This window comes from Mesitornis unicolor, unplaced genomic scaffold (assembly GCF_000695765.1).
Source record: "Mesitornis unicolor isolate BGI_N332 unplaced genomic scaffold, ASM69576v1 scaffold14002, whole genome shotgun sequence".
Taxonomy (NCBI): domain Eukaryota; kingdom Metazoa; phylum Chordata; class Aves; order Mesitornithiformes; family Mesitornithidae; genus Mesitornis; species Mesitornis unicolor.
The window spans coordinates 71,933-97,895 of NW_010170004.1; the positions used below are offsets into that span (position 1 = coordinate 71,933).

The 25,963-nt window shown below is 35.9% G+C and overlaps 1 protein-coding gene across 1 annotated transcript in view; it reads right to left on the reverse strand.

Annotated features, from left to right (window-relative positions):
- The window catches only part of SEMA3A (sema domain, immunoglobulin domain (Ig), short basic domain, secreted, (semaphorin) 3A), a 167,004-nt gene that overhangs the window by 10,151 nt on the left and 130,890 nt on the right, over positions 1–25,963 (reverse strand). The window contains exons 7-14 of the mRNA XM_010179551.1: positions 24,022–24,164; positions 22,746–22,860; positions 22,578–22,647; positions 21,366–21,510; positions 15,514–15,733; positions 10,253–10,344; positions 7,288–7,329; positions 1,528–1,685 (exon numbers count right to left, since the gene is read on the reverse strand). Coding sequence (XP_010177853.1) covers positions 1,528–1,685; positions 7,288–7,329; positions 10,253–10,344; positions 15,514–15,733; positions 21,366–21,510; positions 22,578–22,647; positions 22,746–22,860; positions 24,022–24,164 — 985 coding nt within the window. The remainder of the gene's footprint in view (positions 1–1,527; positions 1,686–7,287; positions 7,330–10,252; positions 10,345–15,513; positions 15,734–21,365; positions 21,511–22,577; positions 22,648–22,745; positions 22,861–24,021; positions 24,165–25,963) is intronic.

Here is a 25,963-nt window from a genome sequence, read left to right on the forward strand (position 1 = left end):
CGTGCTAGTGAATGCTAAGAAAGGAGAAGGTTCAGGGGTAAAGATTAGTAGGGAAGTAGCAAAGAAGACTCCTGATCTTACTGCCTCCTTCGGTTTAGAGGCAGTACTCAACCACACTGACTTCTAACCCTTAAAACGTTCAGATCAAATCAATGTCTTAGACTGTATTTGAAAATCTCACTGTTCCCTCTCCTCTCTTTCCTCCTCCTCCTCCTCCAGATAAACTGCCATGCTCCCACCACAAATGTGAATTTAGCCCATGCAGCTGAGAAAATTTGACCAGATCTTCTTCTGGGATGGGTTCAGTTTCTCCTTTTTAATTCTTTTCTAAAGAATTTCACAAAAAGCTTGTCTCAGATTAACTCTGTTTCCTGGTGCAAAAATAGAACCTGATGTTCCATAAGCAGCTTTTTCTTTTGTCATCAGTATTTGTTTAGGAAACATTGTAATGCAAACCTTGAAATTTTAATCCCCTCCATCTGAAAAGTCTGTGAAACAAATTCTACTTCCCACCCTTTACCACATTTTATCTCCTGCAACAACCAATCCAAATGCGGAATTTGGAGTCCTGACATTCTCAACTGAGTATTTGCTACCATTAATTTTACATATATAAACCCTTAGATTCCGTGTTTCTTCATAAGTGCAAGACGTTTGTTATATTTGATTTAATGTGAACATTTTATTATAATTTTAGCCAATTTATCATGGAAAACTCAAGACTATACCAATGTCTGCTCTTATTGGCAACTGATTATCTAATCAGTTTTTCCTAATTTCTACTTCAGTAGCTATGAGCGATTCAGAAACAAGCTTATATACTTTAAAAGAAAGAATTTCAGAAATAAAGGCGGGCAAAGAAAATATTATTTTACATCTTCAGATCAGGCAACTAGAACTTGCAAATTTTTTATTAAAATTATATTTCTCACTTGCAAAGTCCTTTTTCCCTTAACCTTTTCATTGCAAAGCCTTTAGCATCAGTACAGAGTGAATGAAAAAGAGTGGCAGTTCTGATCTGGTAGCATTTAGACACACATCAACACATACAAGTTATACTTTTGCATAGTAACAATAATGTTATATATCACCAAACAATAACTTTCCATTGATGTCCAAACACCTTATAAATAATTCCTTTGAATTAGAATTCATAAAAATGCACAATAATTTACTTGGACAAGTAGCGCTTTTCTTTAATATCAAGCTCCCTCCTCATGATAGATAAAAGGAATTTTTTCTTTTGCTGTTTATTACTGAATATGAAGTTATGAATCTACTTAAGAAACAACTCTTTTCTGAATGTTTTCTTACAACAGCTTTTTAAGCCAACCCAAGAAGTAGCACTGTTCACTTTAAATCAACCACGACTTCATATTGCTTGTAACTCCCACAATTATGTTTTCTTTGGAAGAGGAAGGGCTCCAGTTAACCATCCCATGAAAAGTCTCAAAAGCCCTCTGGTCATATTGAGACCATCAGTTAAAAAAAATAGTAAACCACGCGGACATCTGAAACTGTCCCTACCTCTTAGCAGTGGGGAAGTAACGTGAGCAAGATGAACCATCCCAGGCACAGTAAGGGTCTCTTGCAAGGCAACACTCAGCACATGCTTTTCCATACACATCACAGCGGTGCAAAGGAAGCTGTGAAACTCCAGTGGCTGAGCCAATGTAGAGCTGTTGCTGTTATGAAAGTTTAAAAAAAAAGATAATTGCAAATTACCAGTTTTTTGCTAGGAAAGCATTAAAAAAATATAATAATATGTTCGGACCATTAAAAATGTAATAAAGGATCATGATCCTGATGTGTACTAAAGGAATGAGAATTGTCCTCAGCATAAAAAAAAAATCAAATAGGAAAAACTGATTATTGTATAAAGCCCTTGTCTGCTTCTTGAAACAGTAAGAAAAGTTCAAGTACTCTTTCATTTTTCTTCTATTCTATTTCTCTGCACTGGGAAAGCACTACAATCAGTGACAAAACACAAAAGAGAATATGTTTTTGAATTTGCAAAACGAAAACCAACGTTAACATAAATTTCCTATATACAACCTTGATTTGTGTATGTGTGTGGGGAAACCTAAAGTAAATGATTTCAGACTACTGCTAAGATATTTCAGTTTGGAAGTGCTGCCATGAACACACTTCTTTGCATGTCTGATAATTCGGATGCTTCATGTTCTTTCTTATAGGTGACATAATCCAAATGAAACATATCTTTAATAAGGGAGATGGCTTACTTCATTTTGGATAAAAAACAATGTTGAGTGGAAGAAGAGTTCATATGCAGAGGGAAGCCATGAATTAAAAAAAGATGCAAACAAAATGAACTACAGCTTCATATGGCATCACAACAGAATATCTTGTCTCTCTCAATTTCCTCTCTGATATCAAATTCATGTGGTCCATTAGGGAAGTTGGTCCCCAGAGGGACATAAGGAAACTGAGCTACTGATCCCACGTGAAAGTCCAAACAGACACATTTCAGCTTAGCACTAATTCACAAAGAAAACAAGTATGAGTGTAGTAAGTAAATACAGCTCCCTCTGAGATGCAAGACTAGGGGAAAATGAAATAAATAGAAAAATAAAAATTAAATGGCATAATCCTTCTATTTTGGAAACACTGACAGTTTGTTATCAAAAGCTTAAACTTTGTCAGCCAGCATCCACGGTGGAGCAATTAACACATTTCTTTTTAAGGTCTCACTCCAAGCAGCCCCACCAAGAAAATACAAATTTGTATTTATTTGTCTTTCTTAGAAAACAAAAGACCGGTGTGAAAAATAGGATTTCAAGAAATGTTATCAAAATTCTCCATCTCCTGCATTGTGATGACCCAGAGGTACCATTTCTAGAGAATCTGGAGATGGAAGGTGACGAGAGGTCACATACCAACTGGACATGATGAGCACTGGATACCAGGAGACAGCAAAACCAAAAACACTCGTAAAAGGTGTTGCGTTTTCTTTCAGAGACAGCAACTTGGCAGTTTATAGAGACATACTAATTGTAACAGAAACATCCCTTGCATTTATATAAACACCAGTATTTTCTCAAGGAAAACATGACAAGGGAAGGAGAATTCACTGGTAAATTGAAAACTAAGCCCTTTCTAACCAGCTGCTTCCATCTATTACAGTGCCATGGCTGGGCTGCAAACCCATGTTCTTTGGGCAAAAGTCTCTGACCACAGAGAGCTTTACACAAAGCCTTGTCTTCACGTACCAGTCCCCAGTCCCCTGTATCCTTGAGAAGCAGATGACAGGTAGCAGACATGATAAACTGATTCTTTCCAACTTAAGTCATTTAATGAAGTACTGAGCTTAGGGGTACGTTCTGTAGTGAAAAGACCAGCAATTCAAATCTTAGATGACCTAAACATTTCTCAAGGGATGCCTTTTCTCTTTACTGATTATGGAGGCCGCATAGGTCAAATTAGAGCCTCGGTTAAGTATCTTAAATGTCCAGATGGTATTGATCTGAGTCCTACGTAATTGGGGCACTAATATCTATACAAGCATGTAGCAATGTGTGGTGTAACTAACATAAAAATCAACCCAGAGGACACACACGGGAAAATAAGGAAGAATGGTGCGAAGGTTTCCTATGCACCCCTGTAAACAATTTCATTTTGCCAAAAACCCTTCTCTGATTTCTAAAACATGTCTTCAGAATTAAAGAATTACTAGAAACACATAAGATAAAAAAAAGTGAGGCCAACATAGGGTTAATTAAAGACTCTATTCCTTGTAGGGAAGTTCATAAAGTTCAGTCTGTGAACTACAGCATGTGTTTCAGGTGCTGCACAGCCTGAAGGCCGCTGCCCGGTTTGCTGCTCTTCTGATCATGGTTTTAGACTCCAGCTGGTGATCATTATTCTGGACACTAATAATACATAAATCCAAGCAGTATGAAACTCAGAAAATAGTAATAGGATGATTTGCATCTATGATCTGACCTTACTTTGCTATACACAGTCAAACTGCCTTTTGGGCAAAGAGACTCTCCCAAGAGGTTGTCAATTTAATAAATCAGCTGATTATCAGATCAAACCAGAGGTGGGGGAATTAAAAAAAATTGTCCTCTGAAAATTAGTGCAGAAGTATCAGAACTCCAGAAAAGCTGAGGAGATGAATGTTTTAAGCAATCCAGTGGTTTCTGTTTGCCTCATGGTGCTGCTCAAAATGCAGCCTTTCCCTAGAAGTCAAAGAGGTAACAGAAAAATTTCTATTTGCAATTAAAAAAACCAAAAGATAAATGATAAAATGCAGTGGTTAAAAAGAAGAACTTAGGCAGAATTTTTTAAAGAAGGAACTTTAGGGAGTATGAAGTCCAAATCTCATTTAATTAATTTTTATGTCTTGAAAAGTAACTGATGTGGAACAGTTCAGGGGGCTGTTTAAGTGACATATCCATTTTGATCTGGTCCTTTTTATATGCTCACTATGGACAGAAATGGTGATTGCTGAACAAAATTAAGCACTTTGTGAACAGTACTAGAACAGGCTAAGTCACTAAGTGATTAAGTCTTATAAAGTCACTAAGGTCCTTCTGATGGTCTCTGCCTTGCCTTTGATGGAGAATCTTGTGGAGAAGAAACAAAAGGAGATGGCCTGTATCGGCCAAGGATCTCCTCGTTTTTTTCCCATCCTACCAGAAATACGATGGCTTTTTGAAACAGAGGATCACAAACCTGACCTTCAGAAAAAGACGAGAGCTTGCTCCACAAAAAGTCACCTTTGATTGAAAGGCAGGCCTTGCATTTTGGCCTGCTTCCACACTTTTAAATCAAGGGAGAAATTACGGAGCCCCACCTGACAGGCTCTGGGCCAAGTGGTAGCCAGGGGCTCTCTGTAAGCCTGGCTCCTATGGAATTGTGAATTTATGCAGCTGAAGGGCGTTACGGTGGCTCTAGGATGCTGTCCTCTGAAGGTTTGTGTCTATTGCTAACCATGCATAAGTTGTTTAAGTGATAAGGTTACACAAGCCTAGGGCTCTGAACACAATTTGGAGGAATATGTAGCTTCAGCGAGAACATGGAATTCCTCTAAGTTAAAGAAAGCAGAGTTGAGAAAGGCTGTATCAAGGCTTAGTCTTGCACATAAAGGCTAAATTTCCTTCCTCCAAGTCACTCTTGTGCAAGGGCCAAATTCATGCCCATAGAGACAGGCATGGGAGCCTGAGAGTTTTATATCATTAAAAACTTATGCTAAATTCTGGTCCTGCAGAGTTTGTAGATTCTGCTCTTCAGGAAGAAGAGTGATTTGTAACATATCGTATTGGCATGATGGCAAAAGAACAACCACTGTTATAAAAATTAAAAAATAATGAGAATCAATCCCATACCATGTTTTTATAACTGGATGACAGAATTGTTAGTGAAAAAATAAAGTGAAGTGTTTGCTTTAAAGTTATTCAATAGGACATGCTGGTTTTACTGTTTACATTTCATGCTCCTGCTTTTCACAATGCATAAAATTACTGTGCTGTTTATATGAAAAACACCCTGCTTATCAGAACACAATGAGTAAAGTGTTTGAGTTATAAAACTACAGTATTTTTAAAATCATAAATAGAAAATGGAAACATGTTGTCATATACTTATTTGATACAGAGACACAGTGCCAGAAGCTTGTCATACTGTATCATGAGTCTGTCATTTTTAGCCTGAGGCTGGTTGATTTTTCATGAGCTTAACTCTGCCTGAATAACTTGTGTTTTATGCTCTTTTCTAGCTTTAGACAATTTTAGCAGTGTAAACTTGTTTCCAAAAGACTCAGGGAAAATTGTAATCTCTCCTGAATAACTAAAGATGCTTTGAAGAAGAGGTTGTATGAAAATGCAGAGTCCATTATCAAATCTGATTGGCTGCTTTGAGGGAATGTACTTATAAAAATAATCGAAAGCAAAGCACTTTGGTATAATGTGAACATTTACACAACTTGACAAGTTTATTTTTAAATATCCCAGTATTCAATAGTACATTTTTTTTGTCCTGCCATTTTTGTTGTTTTAAGTGGTAAACTATGTTGAAGAGTGTCCCCCAAAAAAGTTTTCTGTCAAATATATGAATGTTTTCAGACAACTTTCCTAAATACAGTGAATTCTGAGTTTAAAATGCAGCATTTCAAACATAATAGGGAGTTCTGTCCATTACAGAATGAATTCAACTTCCGTTTAATAATGTATAGAGTGAGGTAGATGAATTAACTAAATCTTATTTATGACACACACAATTTTCATGCACACAGTCCTGGAAGTAATACCAAAATTCTTCACTGACAATTACATTGATGGAAAAAATAATGAGTGTGAACAAGTTGCTTGTATTTACCGAATTAGGCTCCAAATCAACACTAATATGAAAAAAAATGTTTACTATCTAAAATTTGACACTAAATTTTATGTCTCAGACTTCTGAGATAGGGTAAGAGAGTGCCTGGGGTCCACCTACCTAATTGCAGGCAGAACTGGAAGATAGGCCCCTAACACCCACTTCACTCCTGGACTACAATACAAAGTTCACTGCACAACTACATAATTCATCAGCTGCTTCACAAAGAAGCTTAATAATAATTGCCTGTATTTGCTCAGAAATGCAGGAATCACCTTTACTGTAAACCAGACAAAACCTGACCTCCATCTGTCAGAAAGGCTATTATACATATATTTTCTTCAGTAAGTTGGTTATTAGTGCACTCAATAGTAAGTAGGAAATATAAATTCTGGAGTCTGAAACCCATCTCCTAACCATGTCACTGAACCAGAAGGCCATGGAAAATTTGGGCTAAATCAGATCCACCTTCTTTGTTAAAGCTGAATGGCACGCATCCAGGAATAGAATAGGCATTGGGCAGACAGACAGGAAGATGTCTCATTTGCAGTCTTTGCTTCCACTATCTGCATTTTGTACCAGACTGTTCCTACAGAGACCAGAACTAGTCCCATTAAAGCGAGAGACCAAGTTTGGCACCTCCATTTGAACAGTTTCTCTGTCATGAGAACATTCCATAATGTGTTGTTTGGTTATCTTTTTCTAGAGAGCCTCCAGACAGCTGTTTAGTTTGTGTTTAGTTTCCACCTTGCCAGTAAGAAACACAAACTAGACTCTTCCTTTCTCTTTTGCATGTCACATTTTCCTGAGAAACTACTGATGTTTATGTAAAGGGATGGGATGCTGCTGCTGTAATTAATATGTGCCTACTGACTGCCAAGTTACTGTCTCTAAAAGACAGAGATCAATAAATATTTAAAATTGATTCAAAGTTTGTGCACACAGTACCTGTTTTGTGGAAATCTTCATTGCTGAAATAACCGTAGGTTCCTAAGGAAAAAAAAAAAAGAGTTAAAATATTAAATGAGCTCTATAAACATAAAAATTTTGCTAGAATGGTATTTGCCCAATCTAGAAACCCTGAAATTAAACTAGACACTCTTTAGTAATAGTGCTTCTTGTTGTCTTTTGCAGTGGAATAGTTTCTCGCTGTAAGTGAATTAGAATGCATGTAGGTTCATCTTTGATTGCTGTGTTGATTGCAGACATATCATTTTCCATGCTTATTATAGTTTCATTGTGATTACCTTCTTACTAGTTTCACACCTTGAAATTAATTTCTACACTTAATATTAAAACTTTACATTCAAAGAACTTCCCAGGTAAAATGAAAATAATAATAATGGTTGTATCAAAATACGTAGACACTATACATTAAAGAAGATAACATTGAAATAAGCAACTCATTTTAATTATAATAAGGTAAAACCCCCATTTCTGTAAAATTTTATTCATAAGAACAAGCCTTAATCGCAAGCATAGTCTTGTTTACTGCACCATACTGTTCACATATAAGAAAGTTACTCATATTTGCAGAATACAGAACTAGAACTGGCAAGAAGTTTTTTGCAGCCTGGAAATACCCATTACTGAATCAACCAAATGGGTCACTGTGAGAGCTATGGTTCTTCCTAGCTAAGCCTACTTTTACTAATACTTATCTGTAGGAAGCACATGCCAAACCAATATCTACTTTCTTATATGAGAGACTGTAGGAAATATTTAACAGAATAAGTATGTTTAGATCCGATTTAAAGACAGTTACACCTTTTAGGCTCAGCTGCTTAAATGGATTTTAATCCTGAGAGCAAAAGTGGGATAATTTGGTTACAAAGTATGCAAGTTAATTCTGTATGAACTTCATTCCATCTAAAATCTCCTATTGATCCCATGCATCATACTTTTGATTATGTACATTAATAAAGTTCTTATTAAGCTTTTACACTTGTGTAGCTTTCAAATTGCTTATCCTGAGAGAATTTGATATGGGTCAGTGAATGTTAAGTATGTGGACTTGCCTTTACAAATGGGTTAACAGACTTTATATTAGAAAGCATCAATTAAGAGTAACATTTGAATGAATATTGAACTCATTAGTTTGTTTGCTCAGCTGTTCAGAGAAATATTGCACAAATGGGGTTAAAAGTGACATTTGTTATCAGTGTAAGAGATATGGAAGACTTTCACTTTCATGGAACTATAAATGGAAAGCACTGTATTCAGCACATTGCAGTTTAAGCATCAAAATACACTGTTTATGATGCATATAGATTCTTTATTAACTAACGAAAACTTACATTTGGTTAAGGTAAAATGAGTTGCAAGTTCCCTATTGAAAGATTCATATCTTATGCATAGAAATTCTGCTTATTTCACTGAAGTACATTAATGCCCTCTTTAAGGCTCAAATACATGCCAAAGGAGATAAATGAGCTTTCAAGTAAATCAGAACACCAAAATCCATTTGTGCAATGAATAAATACACAAGTAAAGTAAAATAACAGACTTGAATTTGCCATTAGCCATTCTACTTCTGTAAAGTCTTTCTGAAATAAAACTTTCACTCCATTTATTTTCTTTCTTTCACTTTTATATTTCTATGATCTCCTTTAGCTTGGCACTTCTACTTGATTTAAGGAAGAGGCTCATACATTATCAACAATTGCCAAATTACCCTGCATTAATGTAATGACTTTTGCGTATATAAAAAAGAAAAAAAGCTAGGAGCCAAAAATTACTTGTCACATTTTCTCTTCATAGTTTCTCCTTTATTTTTCTGTTGTAAAAAGAGAAAGAAAAAAACCCTACATTCCTGCCCTCAAAAAAATCCACGTTTTGCAGAAGCAGAGATACCCATTTTTCAGTGGTCTCTCGCACTCAAAACAGTCATTCCTGTGCAAGATTAATACCAGAAGCAGCAAGACTACCCATAAGAAAGAAATATAAATAATATTACGAATAATAACAAAAATATGTACAAGCCCTGCTTACAGCTCATATGTACAAGCTCTGTGACTGAGTCCCTGTGGCCAGTTTGAAGCCACACGACGCGAGGCTCTCTGAGCAAGCAAGCATCATCTTCCCGCTGTCAGATTAACTTCCTGCTCCCAGCCAGGTATCAACCTCCCCAGAGCCTGGAAACTGTGAAATGGTGCCATAAAACGGCACTGACAAAAAAGAATAAGGCAGGGAATGTAAATGATTCGTTGTTGTGTACAAAACACGAGAGAGCCCTGGGTTCTGTCTGGAAAGTGTTTGAAAGGTTTGCTCAGCCTTGACTTGCAGGAGTTCCTATGGGATGCCTTATTTTTTAGGTGGCTCAGCTAGGAAAAATGGAAGAGATTGGTTTTCACAAAAAAAAGTACTAAAGATTATGGGGTGTTGACGGCGTCTTGTGTCAAACCATGAAAATGACACCCTAAATTCACCACTGAAAACAGAAATACTTTCTGTGCTTCTCAGATTATTAAGCATAAGAAATTTGTGCAGATCACTGTTTTTCCTAAAGTGTCTTCCTGGTTACATTATGCTGATAGTCTGAACAGTGTTAAGAGTTGATGCAACTATAAAATTGGTGTACTGCATATCTCCATGGGAGAAAACAGACACCCATTATTCCCAGATTTGCACAAATACATATTTAACTACAACATGTAATAGCTCAAAGTTTCAGATATACTAATTTATTTTTTAAAACCCAAAACAAAAGCCCAGAATGCCATTTCTTTTATCATTAACCTCCAACTAGCACTGAAAGTTTCAAGGTTTATTTTGACTAGTGTCTGGGTCTCTAAATGACAAGCTAATTAGAGGGGTATGCCAGGCTATTCCTTGGCCAGACTGCAAGAAGTTAAGTTTGCAGCTGTCCACAGAGAAACCTACAACCTGACACTTGAAATTTAGCTGCACTTACCCGAAAGACTGTCATTTCTTCCAGCAAGACTTCCTCTAAGTCATGCCAAGTCTCCTTAGGAATTGAAACCACTTTAAGAACCGTTCCAATATCTTGAAAAGGGAAAAAAAAAAGTTTTCAGGTGCTTAAGATGCATACTTCAGTTTCAGAGCAGCCAGACTTCCTTGTAGTGTGTAATTATTTCACATATAAAGATTGTGAAGCTAGATATCTCTGAGTACTCATTGTTCAAAACACCAACTGCTATTTAAAATAACCTAGAAAAACATTGAATTTCAGTAGGACATTTCACTGAAGTCTTTCAATTAACATATTGCAACAAAGAAGATAGATAAATACTACTATCATGATTTAGGAATGAAAAGGACTGAAATACTATTTAAATGACAGTATAAAGTGACAGATGTTTCATTCATCTAATTGAGGAAGGAAATGCACTAAATTTACTGAAGCATGTTTTATTTTCCTTTTTGAATATGATGTCTGTCATTCTTAAAATGCATGTGAAGATGCTGTTGTAAGGCTCATTATGGGTATAAAAACATCTGGACCAATGTTGTTAGACAGATGAAACTGTTAGATCTCTTAAGTACATGCGATCTTTTCCGTGTCAAACAAAGTATCTAAGATGTATAAGCCCCTTAAGGCATCTGTATTTCTCTGTGTGTTTGATACTGGTCTTCCCTGAGGGGTAAAAAAGCAATAGAACTTGTATCTGGTGGTTAGAAATAGGTGTGTGCCAGCATTTTAACATTATGTCCGTGTATGTTCTTGAGGTTTTGCAATTTGCTTTAACATGAACAAGGCCAATGCTTGAAATTCCAGAGCTACAGCCTCTGGTTTTGTGAATACGGTTGAGACTTAAGACTACCTATGTCTTACAGCTTCTGCATCTGTGATTTATTTGTTTGTTTCCATAAACAGAATTTTCAGGAAATAAGAAGAACAACAAAAAAGAATAATTTCTAGGTTGGTACACTTCACTGCAGAGTCTCTGAAATGGAAACACTCTGTATGTGACTTCTTTTTAATCAACCGAAGGTAGTGCCATGGAAATATATCATAGAAATAACAAATATACCCCTAAGGACTTTTCGTGTTGCACATTCTAGAGCAGTAATAGTTAAGGAAAATACAAGGCATTTTAAATGGATAAAATTCTCAAGGTAACACAACTATACAGGTCTACATTCTCAAAACAAGAATTAACCATCAATTGTACAAAGTCAAAACGTATTTTGTATGTATATATAGTTGGGTGTGTTAGTTGAAGCTTCTGATTAAAAAGATGACAACTCATCACTTCTATATTGAAACTGAAAATCTATAATTGAAACTTCTATAATGACATTGAAACAAATAGATTACAGGGGTTGAAAATGTTTTTATATGGTGGCAAACTTAAAAGCTATTATTTCATGAGAAAATTCGCGTACTACAAGTTCGTTATATGAATTTGATTAAAATACCTAGAAATCCTAAAATATCCTGTAAAACTGAGATTTTTATTTTTCCATCTGCTCCCCTATGAGCAGATGTTGGTTTCTAAGTCCTTTTTTTTTGAAGTTTAGAAAGAAGTTTGTTTGCTTTTTTTTCTCCATAAAATCTGTACATCACTGTTTTCTTTCTTCAGTAACAAATTCACAGATTATTTTTTAAAAAGAAAAAAAACTCCAGTTCTTTCTTAAAACAACAATGATGCAAGCACAACTTTCTTTTTACGTAGGCAGCTACATGTACAAACTAAGCTAGTAAAATATACTAGATAAGTTGTTTTGGAAGTGGCCTTCATTATGGTTAGTGCTAATAATTGAATATATTTAATTCAAGAAATGTTGAGAACAATACAGAACAAATGCAATATAACTTTAAAACAACAAGAAAAAAAAATCCATGTTTCTGCAACAGAGTCATTCAGAACAACAGATAATTTAACGTTAGCTATATTTGTAATTTGATGGATGAGTTAATTTCCTTAATTATCCTGCTAATTTGATGACTGTGGTTTTGAGGAAAATACATTGTATGGGTGAAAAAGGAGAACTCTGATCTAATAAATATAACAGCGTAGCAATGTGTCATGACTGTATTCTGTGTTGGGCTATGACTGTCCTCAGTCACAGTCCATCAAATGTCAAATTCTAGAAATAAAGTGAGGTTTTCATAAAGCAGCACAAGGGAAACTGTGGGGTCTGAATGAGCACTGAGCAGACACGTGTTCCCCACATAATGATGTTTCAAAGAAAGGTCTGACTTTTAATTGGATCCTGCAACAATTACAGTCGCTTGATGCTTGAGAAAGCCTTGGAGGTCAAAGATACACTGTGTTAATCACTACGGCGACTCAGGTCGAGCCACAGGTACCAAAGTGGGGCTTTATCTGAGTTCTAGATCAAGTTTTACAGAGTAGTATTTCAAACAATTTCACACAAATGGAACCAGGCTTCTTCTTCAGGATCAACAGGCTCTGCTCAGTAAGATAAGATTACTGCTATTAATTTGCTCTACTGACAGATGTACCTTGACTGTGCCAAATGATCCCAAACATCAGACGCTCAGGATATGCATTAAGTGCCTATCTTAAATCCTGTTTTTTTCTGATATAATTTAAAGTACACCAATATGATTTTATTTCCATTGTGAAACACACTGGCACAATCACAGTGGGAAAGAAACTGCTTGGCTAAAGATTTCACTCACAGGAAAGGAAAATGTGACCACATTGAATGGCTATTAATTATGTTGTGTTCAATTATCATCAGCTATTCAATGAAAAGGAAAAAAAAGGTTTTCTTCAACATGTTGAAGTTCAGCAGCATGTGAGAATAATGTAGACTGCTGCAACAGCAATGGGAAAATACAGAGAAATGTATCTAATCTGATGGGACAGACCTGAGCAGAAAAATCCAGTCATACCCCAGAGAACTTAATTTTGTCTTTGTCATAGGTTCAGTGGAAAACTGGACCATGACTACAGTCCCTAATCTGTTCTCTGGCTTTTTCTTTGCTTGGGAAGATGTAATAGGTCCTGATTGCGTATCTGTTTCTGGTTCCTTCGACTTTGACCAGCTGGCTCAGTGCAGTTTTCTGGCAGAGGGCAGGCAGAGCCTCAGGTTTCCCTTTTTTCCTTTCCCCTGCATGGCAGATGCCCTTTCCTCCTTCTGAAAACCATAATAAGGACAGGATCTCAGAGAAGCACCTTTTGTGCCCCAGCTTCAAGCACAGGTGTGTAATGCCTGTTCTTGTCCCATGAGGGTATAACCTCCTGTTGGAAAAAAACCAGTTTCTACGGACAAAAGTATTATTTCAATAATTAGTAACACTCTGCACTTACAAAGCTGGGGTTTTGCCACTGAAATGTCTTTTGTCAAGTGCAAGTAATAAACTGTCTGTATTTTTACTACAGTTCTTAGGCACAAGGATCAGCAACGTTGGATGGGATGCAGAGGACTTACTACACATCTGAATATTAGTGGTTTAGAGAATTAAGTAAGTGCCTAAATTCCCAACTCAAAGGTAAGCGCTAGATAACACTGAGGCTTTTTCAGAGGGAGAACTTGCTGACCAATTTAGATAAGAACCACTATACATGATGATAACTATCTAAAATCTATAGCTCACATTTAAGCAAGTCTTTCTGTACTGTCTGAAAACAGACAGGAACTTCTGCATAACTATTCATCTTACTCTAATAGAGGTCTCAAAGAGGGCACAATGAATCCCTCTCTGTAAGTACTTAACTCTCTCCCTTGCAGAAGTCAAGGCATCTTTCCTAGACTGAATGCCAAATTTTGGTGAGATAAATGTCACCTCTTGTGCTCAAGATATAGACATAAATCAGCTCCTTATGTTTGTTCAGCATCACTCTGGATGCTGACGGGCTCATTCCCTCAAATCTCAGCCAAAGGGAGTATTGCCATTAATGTGTTTCCTGGGCTGAATCAGGTCATAGAAGACTTGTTGAAAGGTACAAAACACTGCCAATTGTAGATGGCACTGACGTCTCTAATGTGTGACAGAAAAGATATGTGTTGTGTAAAATCACATTAAACTACTTCTCAGTGTTTTATGCAAGAACATACTGTAGCACCGGTATCTAATAACTCAGTTCACAGCTTTTAAAGAGCTGGAACACTTTCTGTGGAGTTGCATTTCCTGCAGTAAATGTTCTGAATTGCTACACATGCACTGTGTTTGGTACACAAGGCTTCATCAGCTTTCAGTTTACTCATAATATGTTTCAGGCATCAACATGAAAGAAACCTTGAGATTTATTGCTTTGGAAAATTGACCCCAGGTCTAGAGCACCAGACTTACTTAAAGTAAGTCAAAAATTGGACTGTTATAAGACAGGCAGCCAGACAGATATTTTTTGGTCCAAAGTTGAAAAGAAACAGTCAGGTTTTGGTTTGACTTGTTTTGACTTCATGATGCCAATGTCTAATTACTAGCAATTATGTTCAATAGAAGTTTAAAATACTTTTATTCAGCATAACTGAAACACCAGCCAACTAATGCAGTATCTTCAAAGGTGAAGAAGCAGATCCGCCGACTGCATCAGCATAGTTCTGAAGCCACTGTACTTAGGCAAATGCATATCAGCTAAGTTCTGGCCACTGTTATTTCTCATTATTATCTTTCGGGGGTGGAGGAAGTATTTTCTGAGTGCCTATTTCCACTTTCATAAAATGCCTAAGCTATATGATTCCTCGAATGCTTTGGAAAGGATATCACGTTTCTAGTTGAATACCAACTCTTCTTGAAACATTCTGCATGAGCCAGATATCTTAATCTTAAGTAAAATGATGCACTCTTCTGGCTAAAGAGCTCGGCATCTTAAGGCGATATTTGAAATACTTGAAAGGCACACAAGACATTTCCTGTACCTGGATACTTGCCTCATTTATGTTAATACTTCTTATGCTGTACCTCAAAACTTGCATTTTAATATGAAATTATAATTAATAAGGCAAGATATTTCTAATAAAACTCTCTAATAACAGTAGTTGAAAAGAAAGTGGTTTGATCTTAATCCAGTTGGCAAAGCTCCTAAAGAATTAAGCTATGCAGGCCACAGCCTGTAACAGCAAATAAATGTAACAAAAACCGCCCCACATGCACAATTTTAAGTCTTGTCCCAAATTTTCACAGGTATACACTGGAACATAAATCAGTGTTCTGTCTTTCAGAGCATGAAATTTTATCTGATCTATGTCTCCATGAAGCCCGGAGGAGCACAGTGTAGATTCAAGACTTCTCACCTGTGCCAATGAACATCACATCATATTGGCCATCTTCTGCATCTACTCGATCTACTACTATCTGTGTGAACTGGTAATCCACGTCTGTTTTGATCATGATTGGACGGTTGTTGATGGGGAACACTGGGTTGTACATGGCTGGATGACTTCTGGCAAATGTTATAACTTCATCAGGAAGATCCTTGGTGGAATCAAAGCCTCCAAATGTTTTACTGGGACACTGGAAATTAAAAAGAAAAAAAAAGTTTACATTTTATTATTGATCACTAGTAACATATTAGAAATCACAGAGTCGTAAATCTATTTCATAACAATCATTCCAACTACTGCAGTCTATAATTACACATGACAGGGAATCTAAGTGTTTCATGACAGACAGCAAAAGTTAATTCTATCACTAAAAGTCTGGTCTTTAATTTATATTTTGATTTAAAACAATATGGTTAATAGAATGTAAATGATCCTCATACGTAACTTTTCTTACTACTATGCAGTGCAAAAGGATTTCCAGTCTTTTACAGATTAGCATTAATCTTTAATTGGCAGAAGGAAGAAATCCTGAATAATCTGAAATCATTCAATATGAGACAAGCAATTTCAGTATTTGTTTATGTATACACCAGAAAAATAATTAATTAAGCCACCACCTTACTTTCAAAGTACTCTCTTCAGAAGTTCACTAGAAATCAATTCCTCTCTGAGGAACCAAATCCTTAAATGTCAGGACAATTCCTTGTTCTAGTGACTTTTCAAACTACTGCTTGTCTCAACAAGCCCATATCATCCATGTAGTCCCAATAACATGGATTCTGTTACGGTGAATCAAATCAAATGAGTCATGTCCTAAATGTATCTCTTTTCTGTCAATTGATTCTAAAGAAAGTCTCAGGTGAGTGTTGCTGCTCATACTGTCAACGTGAACACTTCGGTAAGACAACTCTTGCTGAAGAACTGAAATAAGTCCTCACTGTTGTGTATTGCACAGTAATGGAAAAGCTAGAGTCCCCATGAAGTACCACAGCAAAGATCCCCTTTGCCCTCTTATACGGCCAGGGGTGGGTCAGACAGTTTTGCCTCTAATCTGTGAAAAACAGAATTCTCTGCTCACATTCTCCCAATGTGAGCAAAACATAGAGGCTGACAGGAAGGAGGAGTAAGACCATGTCTTTGGTATCCACAAAAATATTCCTCCACTTTCACCTACCTCATGTCCCCATGGGGAGATGTGAGGACTGTGGCTAATCACGCCCTCATCTCTTCTTTAGAGCTGGTAAGTATTTTATGTACAACTAGAGATTACTTTAAAGTAAATATTGGTAATGTGTTAGTAATGTTGAATGGATGAAGAAAGTGAACCATGATGCCATTAATTAATTCACCAAAATTTCCAAAGAAAATCAGCAAAGAACTTGGTGTCCACCACTCATAATCCTTGCAGAGATACCTATTTAAGACATATAAAACTTTGATACCCAGTTGACAATTATTATATTTGTAGCATTTGAACCTAACATATAAAAAACTGGTGTGAAAATGCCATAGATAATTTGCTCTTTATATCCCTGTATAGAATATCTTCAAATTAAATTAAAAACCTAAAGGACAATATCTTATCAACCCAGAATCCAGACCTTGCAGGACGGTCAGCAGAATAAATCAATTGTCTTTGCTGTCACTTTGATCCAAATTATTAATAATTCATCAGAAATGAAATTAAAAAATCAATGTTGTCAAAAGGAGGAGTTGTTATACTCCACAAAGGGACACTTCCAGCATGGACATATAAAGTGTAAATTGTCCCTTTCTGGCATATTTGTTAGTAAGCAAATTCCTGCACTCTGTTCCATTACATGGTATGGAAGGGAGGAAGGGAAGAAGGGAAGGAGGACATGTGATTGATGCATATGGAGCAGACTAAGCAGAAAGCAAGTTATTTATCTACTTTATTGAGTTGACATTTTTCAGCCTTTTTATTAATGTATGTTCTTGCTCACTTGTACACAAATATTGCAAAGAGAAAATTAGATAGGCTTTTAATAATCTTTGACCAAACCATCGTCCGTCTCAAAAATTGTGTTCAAAATTCTACACTTCAACTTTAAGTTTGCTTTACATCTCAATTAATATTCTAACTACAGTTCAATTACTTAGATTAATTAGATAATGATTAATTAGATTATATATGTAAAGTGCTTTGAGTATAAAAATCACTACACAAGAACTAAGTATGGTTAATTGCAGCTGGGCAAACACTGAAAAAGCAGTAAATGAATATTCATTTCAATTTAAAGTAAATAAATTTTAGCTGTGTTTCAATTGCTTGAATATTTACTTTCTGGCTCATTTTCTAACAAAGGATTGTGCTCGCAGCAATGTTGAACAAGATATATTTAATGCAGAAAAATCATAAAATTAGAGTTACTCTAATAATTCTGTGTGTTTAAATGAGACTCCCAATTCTGAGAGTCAGATTATGGCTTGGATCCCCTGCCTTTATGAGAATAAACAAATTACAGTAACTTTGTGTCTTTACACTTACAGTCTAAAATGCACTACCCGACTAGGCTGAGGCTCATGCTCATCTCACCTCACTTTAGGAAACTGAGATGAAATAAAGAGGAATTTCAACACATATAAAGTCTGAGCTGTCCTGATGAGGGAAGTCCTGTCATGTTTACTTATGTTGTGGTCACAGAATCAGGATACACGACAAACACATTGTCCTTGATACTAGTGACAGGACTGCCATTGATATTAGTACATCTAGGTCAAGTTAACTGGCAAGGTGCTTCATGAGAACTCATGCCCATTACCTGATCAATCCCACTGATATCAAGGAAATAGAAAATTTTCTAGTGTCAAAAGATAGGCATAAATACAAATGTCTTGAAAAAGCTTGGAGAAACAAGCTTGATCTTAGATTCAAGTAAAGAACTCTTGCATTTAACATCCACTTCCAATTGCTAGTCCCCAGTACACTATGTCAGGGGTTTTGATCAATCAGGAGGAGGTAATGAGGCTATCGCCTAATTGGCCTATTAGGGAATCCACAGAATAAATCAATAGCCACATTTTGGTAGGGAAAAAAAGTGCTTTGGGCATAACTGAAGACAGGCTTCTGGTACTGTGAAGCAGACAAAACTCAAGCTCTGTTAGCTGAACTGACAGAAAGTCAGATATGAATTCAGGATGAGGTACCTCATTCAAGATGAGGTATATAAAGAAATTCTCTCTCGTCTTCCAAATACTGTTAAAACACACACACACACACACAAATGTTCTGTAGATCCTAAAGGAAAAATCCTGGCAACTTCTTTCTTAAATGCAAAGCTGATGTAGGATTGTTTACAAAGTCTTCTAACCTTTCAGAAGGACCATTAACTTTCCCTTTTCTCTACTGGGCAAGCCACCAGATGCTCAAGAAGTTTACTGGCACCTCAGCTATTAAATTCCTCAGATAATTCAGCACTGTTTAACTGCACTGTGATCTGGAACTGAATCACTGTAAGAAGCTTAGGTTTTGATTCTCTCTTCCTTTCCCCCATTTCTTGGAAAAGGAAGCTACAACTCTGACCTATAAAGGAACTTCAAAAACCTTTCTTTGTTCTCTACGTGTCTTCAAAGCCATTGAAAATATATCAAATTTTATCACTTTAGAAACAAAAATCAGATTTGTTTCAGCCAGAAACAAATCTCATCTTAAAATTCAGTTTTATTCTACTGATACAACAGAAAGATTTTAGCAACTGTGAGAGGAAAAAAACCCAACTTTTTCAAAGTGGTAGACACTAGGATTAGAGTCACTAGCAGTGGGTTAGGAGAAACAATGGCTTCATCCACTCTTTAATTAACATCATTTACAGTGGCACGGACTCTTGCACTACATGATGCAACTGCAGGGCTATGTAGAACGGTTATCATTTGGGATCACATTTACCCTTAGGCAAGAAAAATGTTCACAATTAAATCTGAACATCTTTGCAGTCTCTTTGTGAATCTTAGTATATGTATATTACAGTGAAATTGTTAGGTTGAAACCTATTCTGAGAGAGTAGCCAGGGAAAAAAGTATATGTAACTTAACTGTATTTCCCTACTTTGGCTAAAGATCTGGTGGATTAGGTCACTTAAGGGCTGGATTCTTGTACCTGCTTTTCTGCTTGTTCTCAGGAATTTGATCAAGTTATTCTTCTCCCATATGGACCTCAGTTCAAGGCCCTCAGACAAGTCTTGGAATAACCAACAGGCTCAGAGGCAGGCAGGGCTGCGTTGACAGTCTCTAGGGCAAATATTTGAGTTGTGCATTCAGAATCTCAGTAAAGCCGTGTCCAGTCTTTGCTCGGCAGTGACTGTAACAGAGTCCCCGAGCAGTGCTCAGTTCTTTATCTTGGTCTCTTTCTGTGATAGAAACATGTAACATTCCTCTTTCTCTGCAGTTTTACATAATATATTTTCTTTGGTTTTGTTTAGAAAGGTTAATCAATACTGGAATCAAAGAGGAATATAAATAAACAGAATAATGAACACTAACTTATTAAGTCTGTCAGACCATTAGCAATACCAGAAGCACCAAAAAATATTTACTCATTCACATTTTCCACGGGGATGTAAAACAATACTTTTTTTAAGAAAACCCTCTGATATATCAGTGTTAACTACAGTAATTAAAAAAAAAATAGTTCAGCATTAAATGAGAAATGAAGCCTCTCCTGTGCTGCAGAGCTTGTGTTTTAATTCTGGAAAAAGTTAGGAATCCCTTTAGCAGTTGTAGTGAGGGAGCGAGGAGTACTGAGGAATCTGGCTGTCAGGAAGCCACTGTTTTGTTTTACTTGGGAAGTCATTTTCATTAGGCTGAGCATATATATTGCCTAACTGTTGGAGATCAGCTGATAGATCAGGTTTGAAAGAACACTTTCAAAACATACCAGAAAACAGTAGAAATTATGATGATTTAAAATAAAGGTTCAAAGCTATTCCTTTTTTTTGTGCCTTATATCTAAGAAGACTTTTAAAGATTATAGAAAGATAAATTATTTACATTTTTATGTTTATGTTTATATATGTAAATGTGAACATATATATTTAATCTTCAGCAATGGCATTTCAGAACTTAAATGGGACAAGCTGGTTTATACTACCTAAGGAGTTACCCCAATATATACAGTTAATGCTTTTTCCATAAATCTATCTTCTTAGACTACTGGTAATTTCAGAGGCATTAAAATATCCCTAGAATGTGGTGACATCAGCTGGGAGCTGTAAATGTGGATGCCTTCTATACACTGATATTTTAGGCATTCATAGACTAGAAGCAGAGAAACAGGTAGAAGCACAGACTTTTTGAAATGCCAGTGGAAGTTACAAATTATTATAGTCACTCTATCATCTATTGCAGAAATATCTGTCTTACTGTGCTAGATTTAATGTCAAGAACAATTAAAAGATTCTTAACAGGCAGGCAGATACTCTGTTTTCTCATCATTCTCACTAAGATTGGCTCAGCCAATATTTGGAACAAAGACAAATTCCAAGGAAAGGATAATGAAGAGTAATTTATTAAACATTTGACTTTCAGTAAAGCTCTCCAGCCATTGCTCAAACTTCTGCTGAAGTTGTTAATAGGAATGCCAAAATTAAAATCTATATGAAGTTGCTATTGCAGTTTCATACTTCACAAGAAAATCAGTACATTTTGGACCTGGAGGATTTGTTAGCTTTCCCTTCTGCCAGCCTATTCAATTCATTATCTTTTTCAGTTTGTTTCCTGGAACTCAGCTCAAGGACCATGTAATGTGTGAAAATATTTTCCATACTTTTCCCTTTTTAGATAACTGTATTTCTTAGGGCACTTACAGTTCCTGGCCGTGGATATGGCACTCGTCCTTGGTAGGGAACCCACTGGTAGTTTGGGCCATCTCGGTGGGCATAGGGACCAAGAAATACCCTCCTTACATCAGTCATGCTGTACATGCACACTGCTGACCCCTTGAAGATGTTACTAAAAATGAAGGGAGAAGAAATCAAATCAGGTTCTTTAAATTATCAGTCGGTTGTGGAAGAGCTATGGGAATAACAGCTTGTTGCTTTCTAATTTATGGCATGTGGTGATTATCAGAACTCTGCCATGCTCCCAGAGCAATCCTAACTCACCTCCTGTGAAAGTTCAGCATAACTGATACGATCTCTCAGACATTTTCCAAAGCAGATGGCTGCTATTCCACTATTTAAAACATATCGTCCCCAGAAGGCCAAAGCCCCAACTTGAGTAAACTTCAACAGGGCTGTCCCTAGAGGACTATGCAATTCTTTCCTACGGTTTGCATTTTTCTATTTTTTTTAGCAGTCTCTTCCGTCACTTGGGCAGCACACACACAAACTTCAGTGTTGTTTCTTACCTAGAGATTTCTGACAGAAGACAGCAAGGACTTGTAAATCTCCCTCTTCTATGCCTGGTTATGACTAGAAACATTCTTTCTGTTTAGAAATGAAAACTTTTGTCCTTCACAGATAAATGTGGCAATGCAACCAGTACTGCAAACCTTCCTCAGGCTGAAGCTACAAGGATAATTTTGGTCTCAGTGAAAGCACAATGAAACCAAAACACTCAAGTCATAGCTATGTGTGATACAATAACAGAACTTTTGAAAGATCGTTAAACTTTCAATATTTCAGCAATCTTTTTCACTAATACCTCCTTGAGTAGCCAATTTCTCACTCTGCAAATTTTCTATTTCACCCTGCTCCAAAACAAGTATATTTATGCTTGTGTTATTTTTCCAGGTCTGTGTGGAAAGGGCTACAAATTCTCATCCCCGCTATTAAAAGCCAATTCAACGTCAAGAACAGCCTGAGAAACTGATAGTCTAAGTGATTACTTGCTTCGGAGTGATGATGTACATTGCTTATAAGAAAAGAAACCTAATTCATTACTTCTTAGTGCAACCGACTTCTAAGTTCAAAGGTTAAGAAAATTCTGTGTTTCTTAAAAACATTTTTAACAAAGTGACCTCTTGAAAACAAGCAGCCACCCAAGTTTCCATGCAAGTAAAATGATACATTGCGTACCTGGAAGTTGTAAACACTCCATAGACTATTGGATTTTTAGGGTCTTTTGAGTTCATTAGGAACACATCCTCTGTAACAATGACAGGAGACAGAAAAGAAAACTAAGTTAAATTCATATGGATGTTACCTGAAAATGTTTATATATTCAAAGCCATTTCTGCCACTTACGTAGTTCATCAAAGTGCGTGTCAATGCCATTGGGCCCTGGCACAGAACAAATCAGACGTGCTTTGAGGAAAGTTGTCCATTTGTTAACAAGGCTCCTGTGCCCACCAAAGTCATTCTGACAACAAAAGTATTTTCCATTAATATCTAGTAACAGTCTTTTAAATATCAACAGAGTACAGAGAAAAAAAATAACCACAAGATGCTACTTATAGAGAACACAGAATTCATCTTCTACATACAAAAGCAAAATTATGGTGCCAGAGACACTAATTTTGAATTGCTTTTATTTTACATTGTATTGTAACACATTTCATAGTAGTACTTCATTTAAAAAAAAACAAAACAAAAAAGACTCCAAACTTCTTCATATATTGTAATACATATATAACACTGGAGAAAGAGAGGCAGAATATTTTGATCCAGAGCTTCCAGGCTGCTGTGTCCTGGTAAAGTTTAAGGGGTTTATTATTTGTAACTTGGTAGCAACAAAGCAGAAATGCAAGTAGCAAGTGAACAAAGTAGATAAAAATGCCAGAAAGTGGAATCACTTGTATAGCTGCAAAACTTATTAATAAAGTGCACCAAGAACTCCATACTTATGAGGCAACTGGTTTTCAAGCCGCTACCTCTGGATTTGAGGAGATAAACTGAAATTGTGCTGATGGATTAACATGAAATGTTACTGTACACATCCCAGTTGCCAAAGCTACAACATTTATTAATATAATTTCTTTTCTAGAAGTCTTTTTCAAAGTCTGTCAGAAAAATATTTGTATGTTTATAAGGGTGCATGAATGATTCAATCTGCAGCCATCAAGGGTCTTTTGAATGGTTGCCCATTTCTACAGCTAAGCTTAAACAACTGTTTCATTAAATGTTCCTTTGCCTTCGTTTTAAAGATTTTCATTAATGTGGGAATGGAAAGGTATTAACATTCCCTTAAAAAGTAAACTTTTCAAATGTTTTTGGTGTACCTGGAGGTATCACATTTCCTGTAAAAGATTCTCTTTGCAGACACATTCTAAGCCTCAGAAGATGCCTGTGACTTTTTAAACAAAACTTCATAGTTTGTGAAGCTTCTCCTAACAGAGATGAACTGAACAATGTTTGGTTGAGTGTGCTATCCTCTAGCTATGTTTTCATGTGGGATGATCTTTGCTGTAGTACAATGCCAGTGTTAATAAGAGTTTACAGGCAAGAAAACACAGTTTCTAAAATCACTTGCGAAGCACGATGCGAGTGTATTCAATCTTGCACAAAGAAGTCACCATCTTACCTTGCAGATCTGCCCTATTCTGGCGTGAGTGGCTTTTCCAGTGTGCTCTCCATCGATTGCATTTTCACGGAAGAAGAAATAGATTTTGTCATCTTCTGGATTGTCGCTCTCTGGTATCAGGTGAGCACTAATAAATCTAGGCTCTGAGAAGACAATGCCGTTGTGCATGTTACTACTCCATCAATTGAATTACTTGACTTCTTTATATAAATGAATTGTGATTTTGCTACTGAAGAATCAATTTTTACATCAAATGGTAAATATATCTATATTAGGTACATCATCACCCATTAACATGTGACAGGTATTTATATTCCTCTTCTCCTTGATACATAGAGTTGTTTCCTACAGATATTTAATGAACCGACCTTAACTTTATCACTGAAGCAATTAAACACTCATGAAATCTCTTTACTAATGGTTGTATAACATTACAACATAGCTTCCTAATTCCATATATTTGTTTATGACATTTTTCTTGTTTCTTTCGATGTTTTGACTTTTGGTCAATAATCTTTCTGTAAGTGTTGCACATAAAATAAGAGAATTATTGAGACAAATGTAATATACCTAACTTTAGGAATAATGAAAAACATATTTTATTATTTTACATCTAGAAAATTATCAATGTGAAAATGTAAAAAATTTAACTAAAAAATAGAATTTTGATTGATATTGTCTACTTCCACACTATGATACTCCAAACTTCAACATTTTTGTCTCATTTTTGTCAAAGAAATGCATCTGTGAATTTCTATTAAAGTTGTTGAAGTATTGTGTCTTGTCATCTTTTTAACTTTTTTTTTCAACAGAAAAACTTTATTTTTTGACAACCAGAATGACAACATTATTTGGTGAAAGAGAAGATACATTCACACATGAAAATACATAAAATCCAGACATACTGATAGTTTATATTAAAAAATGATGGGAAGAAGTTTTGGGAGAGAAGTTTATAGAAATCATAACAGTAAATTCATACCAGTGGTGAATCTGGCTCATCACTGTATTTTACAGAGATACTTCAGCTGGTATCTTTCACTATATTTGGAAAAAGAAGGCATATCCAACAGATTTACCAATCTGTTTTATAACCATTTTACATCCTGCTGGGATAATTAACTGTGTATTATATTTAACCACTCAAAGTCCTGTTCCTATGTGAAATTATAAGCTATTTTAGTGTCATGCATTAACATCTTTTCAGTGTATGTTTACTGCTATATAGTCATGGAAATAATGAACTATACTTTGCTTTGCCAGTTTGCATTATCTGTCCTGTGAAACCCATGGCCTTATTAAGGATGGCAGTGTTTGTAAGCAACATATTTTGGTATATTTATATATATAGATGTATGTGTTTAGACGTTTATATTATATGAGCACATACTGCATAATTTTGTGTGTGTGTGTATGTGTGTGTATATATATATATATACACACACATATATGCACAGTACATGAGAATGACCATACTGGCTTAGACCAAGGTTTACTGAGATCAATATACATTGATCCAACATTGTTCAGAAGTAATTATCTAGGACAAAGAAAGAATATGGTAAATACAAATAATACTTTCCCAGAATAATCTCACTTCCTACACCTATCTTCAGTGTAGATGATTCCCTGAGTTTAGTAACTCAATAGCCTTTTCATCCAGCTACTGTCTAGACTCTTTGTGAATTCATGCAAATTTTCAGCATCCATAGTGTCCTTTTGCAATGTGTTCCTCATGTATACAGTCTAATGAACTAAAACCTACTTCTGATTTCGTGTTTTGAACACTGATCTTCCTAACTTAATTTAGTGCCTCTTAAATCCTGTATTGGAAACACCCACAGTGTTCAAGATGTGGATGAATTGTGCTCTTTGTTGAATTCTTTGTTCCTTTTCTAGAAATTCCTAACATTTAAGATGAATTTGTAGTTCCTGCAATCTG